Raw genomic sequence first — 6,000 nt, 5'->3', positions numbered from 1 at the left:
CAAATGCGACAAAGGGTCAAGATAAGAAGATGTTTACACGACCTACATGTGGCCTTGATTCTTTTATGTCAATTATTATTAATATTTATTATTATTTAATGATATATCAGTGGTGAGAAGTGTAATTCTATTAAACACTCAAAATCTTCTTTTTTAGTCCCTCGTATTTTTGGCCAAAGAATCGGATTTCTTTTCCCATATATGAAAATAAAGCAATCAAAATCCCTATATATTTTCTTTATTTAAAATAAGAAACCAACTTCTTTATTTGAACAAAATTAATAATATTTTAGCAATCATGTGAGAATACAATATTTGTGTGCATAAAAAATTACAAAGACAGATCTATGGATATGGCTTAATGATCCGGTTAAGATAAATATCTCAAGGAAATGAAATAATCATTCCAGAAATCAGGCTAAAAGTGCAAGATAATCAAACTGGGGATATATTATGCCTGAAGAATTCTCAAATAAAATGAATTCATCTTACTAGTGTTGTAAGGAATCCCCTCAAACATCAATGCCCGTGTGTAATAAAACTTCAAATAGTCATCACTGTTGTTGTTCATAGATTTGCATGTATGCCTCAGAGAGTGCCACCATCTGAGGTAGAGTCTCAGCGACATGAAGATCCTGCATTTCATACCTGTAGGGAAACACAAATAATGTTGGAATCCAGCAATATATGTTCGTGCATATAGTAAATTAATTTGGTAATGAAGAAATTGAGAACTTTTATTGCAGACTTGGAGCGATCAAGGTTCAAACCTAACAGTCTTTGTCCCTGTTGTTTTCATACCAAATAAAAGCAACAACTAAATACTAGATCAGTTGACAAAACACACACACTTACCAGCCTTCTTCTGACTTTCTCTGTACAAACACTCGATAAGAACCTTCACCAGGCTTCCCATCATGAACAGTATTTGCAATGAGGTCGTACTTGGACCGAAATTTGCCATTGCTTTTTGGGGCAGGCAAAGGAATATAATCCTTTAATTCAAGATTTTTGACAGGAAAGTTCACTGGGCAAAACAGCGCATCATATAAGCCTATTATCTAACACCCTACAGAAAAGCATATACTAATACATGTTAAAGTTTTAAGATATTCACCAAGAGTAGGGTTCTTTTCAACAAAAAAATTGTTCTTTGTAAATCGTCGCATATGCAAGATCAGATATTGTGGCAGCCTGGTGACCCGATATCTCATCCTGGCAATTTGGGGACGGACAACTTCAGTAACAGATTCGCCATCGAATTTCTTTAGTATGTTGAAAAGAGGAACCTGATACATAGCAACGACCCATCACAAATTGTTTTAAGCATACAATGTACCTAGAAATACTCTTATTGTGTGCTTCTCAAATGTAACATACTTGGTATGCATATTTTTTATTTATTATGCAATTAACAGTATGTTTTTTCCATAATATGAAACCTTCAAAAATCAGAAGGAATTTAAGAAAATAAAATACCTTAACATGGAAATGTTGAAAGGGCAGAGCTAAAAGTATTTTCTAACAAACAAGAAGACTTGGAAAAGATTGGATTCCTACCATAATTATTTTCTGATGAAGGATAATCAGTCCACTCCAATTTATCACGAGGTACAAACCGTTTATAAAGCAGTAAAGACTACAATCAAGCTGGCCACAGGCCCAAATCTCTAAGCATGCTTTGTACCTGGGTCTCACTGTAAACAGCAGGCATCTGAAAATTTTGACCAACTGTTCGAGCAGTTCAAGACAAAGGAAGCTCGTGCCATGAGGATGTAGGGAGATCAGAAATGAAAGCATGGAGAAATCTAGGTGGAGGAAATGGCATGTTTTTGCTAAAAACAGAGGAAAGAATGTTAGATTTCTACTAGATATATTGCGTAAGCAAGAAAATGAGCTTGTTTATATGCTAGGTTTGATATGACAAATGAGAAGACATACACTTAAATTGCAAGTAGAGGAAGGAAACAGATATTCATAAAGATTTCTTGCATCTCACATCCGTGCTGTGTAGACGAAGTTTGTGAGCATCAAACATGGGTTATATCGGATAGGATCAACTTTTGCTTGTCCCACATACCTGATTTCTTTTGATGTAGATAACTGGAGAATTGTTTCATTATTGTGAATCTCAATAAGCACTGGATTGTTGCTAATATCTGTTGTAATCAACTGGAATTAGATGGGGATGCTAGACCAGCCTTCTTGTTAAGGACAGAATAAATCTCCTACCATTATGCATACAATTTCAGCATTGTCCTTATTACTGTTTATGTGAAATGCTCTTTTCATCCCTCAAGGAAAGAATTTTTTCATGCACTTTCAGATCAGCATGTAGACAGTCCAGCCCAAATTTTCTATATTTTATCCAATCATCAGTGCATTGGCATGATACAGTTGCTAGGATAGGAATTCCATGTGAAGAGGTGAAATACTCACTCTGAAGCATAATCACAATACCCTTCACAAGTAGCTTGTGGAGTCTTGCTATGACTATTCTCCTTAAAATCTAGCAAATTCAACACTAGCCAATTATTGCCAATTTGTTTTGCAGATGCCAAGCTGCTTCTTAGCTTCTCAAGTTGTTCTTGAGTCCAAGCTGCATGACCTTGCCAACATCCTATTGGTAAATTTGTCATAAAATCTTAAAATTTATTTTTATCTCGAATATTGAATACTTCAACTGTTTTGTGCATAGTTGGAAATCTCAGATACAGCAAAATCTCACCAAACCCAAATAGCATGAGAGCAAAATCTTGCAACTTCCAAAGAAATGTTTAAATTTCATTGGAAACACTTTTTTTTTTTGCAAAATTTTGTGACAAGATGCATCCAATGAGTCCATTAATGAGTACCAAAGTGTTCTCTATTAGATTTGATTGATTTGAATGCAAATTGAGTACAAAATTGCATTCTCATAGAATCTTGATAGAATACTTAGCTCACAACTATTGCGATTTTATAATGATTGCCCTTGAACATCATCATAGTTCAAAATTGCATATAAAACATTTTACATCTTCCTCTTCCCTGGTCTAGTGAAAACTTTGGGCATGGTTCTAAATTTCTAATAATTACATAATACATTTGAATATTTGTTACCAATAGTATGACATTTCATCATTATTACAATAATAGATAATCATCTATTATTAGTTAATGGTAATCAATTGTAAATATTTAATAGCTTTAGTTAGCTGTAGCTATTTTAGCTTTCTCAACTAGAATAGAATGTTTCTATTCTTTACGATAGTTTCCTAAAGAAACATCGTTCCATTCGTTTGTATATAATGACCTCTTGATCTCTGTTAATAATATGCAAGTAGTTTACCAATTACTTCGTAATATGGTATCAGAGCCAATACTAAATTTTTTCGACAATTCTTTCGAAATTATTTGTTCAAATATTTTTGAAGTTTTTTCAGTGAATTTCTCTACAACCCGCCTACGGTTTCTGCCTTTGAGAAATCTGAATGCAAATCAGTGTACAGATAGAAATTTTTTTTTAAAAAAAATTGTGCAAAATCCGACTAAAATTGTGACTGGGAATCACGTGCAAAGCGTTTGGTTTTTATCACATCTCATCTTATGTTTTTTGGGATCCTTCACTTGCCATTATTCGGATCCTTCACATTTCTTAGAAAAAAGCCCTCTATTCTATATGGAAACCCGCAAATTTTTTTCTGCAAATCGAGTGCAAAATGCAACTTGCAAACCGCATTTGAAACCTTGGGAAAACTCGTGATTTGCAGTTGCATAATCTCGCGTTTTTTAGGGTGAAATCATGGTTTGTTTTGCCAACATTTCATTGCCTCTGCCATCTCAAAAAAAATGACCCTATTCTACAACTAAACTCAGCCATTTTTGTCCAAAACTGCCATTTTTCTCTACAATTTTTCCTCCATGGCCGCCAACCTACTTTTTTGCTCGAAACCCTAGCATTTTACCTCAAAAAAAATTTCGATTGCAAATTCTTGATGGGTTTTCGAGAGCTCAACTAGGTTGTCGCCCAATTTTTCTATGTGCCTCGATTTGCGTGCCTCAATTTTCAAGCAAATGGATTCAAAAAAAGGACAACATTTTCCTTCTAGGTTTTTCGAGCTCTCTTTTGGGTCACTCCAAAATTTTTGGGTCTTTAGTTGTTTTGCCTCGAAGAATGTGCCTTCACAGATTTTCACATTTTTTTCATTGAAACACATGCCATGGCATCTCTGACAAACATTATGCTTGAACACAACTCCAAATTCAGTGGTTGAAATTATGGCATTTGGAAGCAGCGAATCATCGCAATTTTTTAATATCAGAACACCGATCAACTTGTTATGGGTGTTACATAGCGTCCAACTACTCCTAGTCCTAATCAAGATACATGGGATATGAATAATTGAGAGGCGGTGATGCTTCTCAAATTATCCGTGGTTGATGATCAGCTTTCTCAGATTTCATCCGGCAAGAGAATTGCTGAGATTTGGACACATCTCAAAGCTCTTCATGAGACCTTTGACAAAAGTAGGGCTTTCTTTTTGTAGAACACTCTCTTTTCTATTGTCATGCATGAGCGAACCTCGCTCAAGGCACACCTAAACAGGATTCAAAAAATTCGTGATCAATTGTTTGCCATCAGTCGCAAGATGGAGGAAGAAGACATTGTGGTTATCACTCTCTAGAGTTTACGAAAGTCCTATGAGCATTTTATCAAGACTTTCAACATCACGTCTATTGGTGTTGACCTGAAGTTCAGTGATCTTTGCACACTTCTGCTTCAGCAAGATCGGTGGAAACAATAGTTCGGTAGTAGTTCCACCTCCACCTCCACAGAGCAAGCCTTTGCTGCTAAATCCTTTCAAAAGGATAAAGACAAGTTTCAGTAGCCATCATTCCCAAAAGAAGAACATTCAATGCAACTATTGCCACAAGTTTGGACACATGAAGGTTGAATCTCAGAAACGATTAGCTGCACAATCTAAGTAATCAGGTTTGCAGCCCAAAGCGAATAGTGCAGAGCACATTGAGCAAATGGAATCTGGCTTTTACACCACCATGGCTAAAAGACCTGCAAATCATGTGAAGTTGTCTACCTAGTCCATTGATTCAGGTGCCTCTCATCACTTCACCCACCGTAGAGACTAGTTCACTGACTTCCAGTTTTACACAAATTCTTTTATTTTTGGTGGCTGATTAGAGTACATTGTTGTCAGCAAAGGGCAACATTTAGATTCAATTTGGTGGGAGGAATCTCATTTTCCTCGATGTGTACTATGTTCCAGGGATGGAACTAAATATGCTCTCACTCAATCAGTAACTATGACATTCTCCACACTTGGATGTCACCTTCAGTCAACATCAGTGCACCATCACCGATCAGGCGACAACCTATTGTTGCAGTGGGTCTTGAGGATCATGGTCTTTTCTGACTTACTAATTTTGGTGATTCTCGAGACTTAGCTATGGTTGTTCGACGGTCTTTTGTTAGCACACTTTGGGATCAACAATATGGGCACTTAAATGCGCATTATCTCTCACAACTTGCTTGGGAAGAGCTTGTCCTTGGATTGCCAGAGATTCAAACTCAGTAGCTTGGAGTTTGTGATGCATGCCAAGCTGGGAAGCAACATCGTACACCTTTCACAAATGGTGATTCATAGCGAGCTTCTTGGGTACTTCAAATTGTTCATGCCGATATCTGCAGCCCTATGGCCACTCCTGTTATTGGGTCCAAGTATTTTTTGTTGTTTGGTGATGGTTTCAGTAGAAAAATGCGGGTGTATATCCTTAAAAAGAAATAAGATGCATTTCTTGTATTTTAGAAGTTTAAATCTTTAGTGGAAAAAGAGTTTGGGAAATCTATTATTACTCTTACATCAGATAATGGGGGGCAATTTTGTTCTAATGTTTTCTATAGCTTCTTGGATACTCATAGCATCAAATGCCTATTAACCACACCCCATACACCACAACAGAATAGTGTAGTTGAACGATAGACAATCACCGAGATGGCTC

At 36.2% G+C, this 6,000-nt stretch overlaps 1 protein-coding gene across 1 annotated transcript in view; it reads right to left on the bottom strand.

Moving 5' to 3' along the window:
• Positions 1–232: 232 nt before the first annotated feature.
• LOC149577885 (uncharacterized) overlaps positions 233–6,000 on the bottom strand; it is a 91,217-nt gene continuing 85,449 nt past the window's right edge. The window contains exons 7-9 of the mRNA XM_089826260.1: positions 1,118–1,289; positions 856–1,027; positions 233–648 (exon numbers count right to left, since the gene is read on the bottom strand). Of these exons, the coding sequence (XP_089682386.1) occupies positions 555–648; positions 856–1,027; positions 1,118–1,289 (438 nt within the window). The 3' untranslated portion in view covers positions 233–554. The remainder of the gene's footprint in view (positions 649–855; positions 1,028–1,117; positions 1,290–6,000) is intronic.

Source organism: Cupressus sempervirens, chromosome 1 (assembly GCF_028749045.1).
Source record: "Cupressus sempervirens isolate cs-2001-9-10 chromosome 1, ASM2874904v1, whole genome shotgun sequence".
Classification (NCBI taxonomy): Eukaryota; Viridiplantae; Streptophyta; class Pinopsida; order Cupressales; family Cupressaceae; genus Cupressus; species Cupressus sempervirens.
Note: the sequence above shows the minus strand (reverse complement) of the source record. Positions and strands in the feature narration are given on the sequence as shown.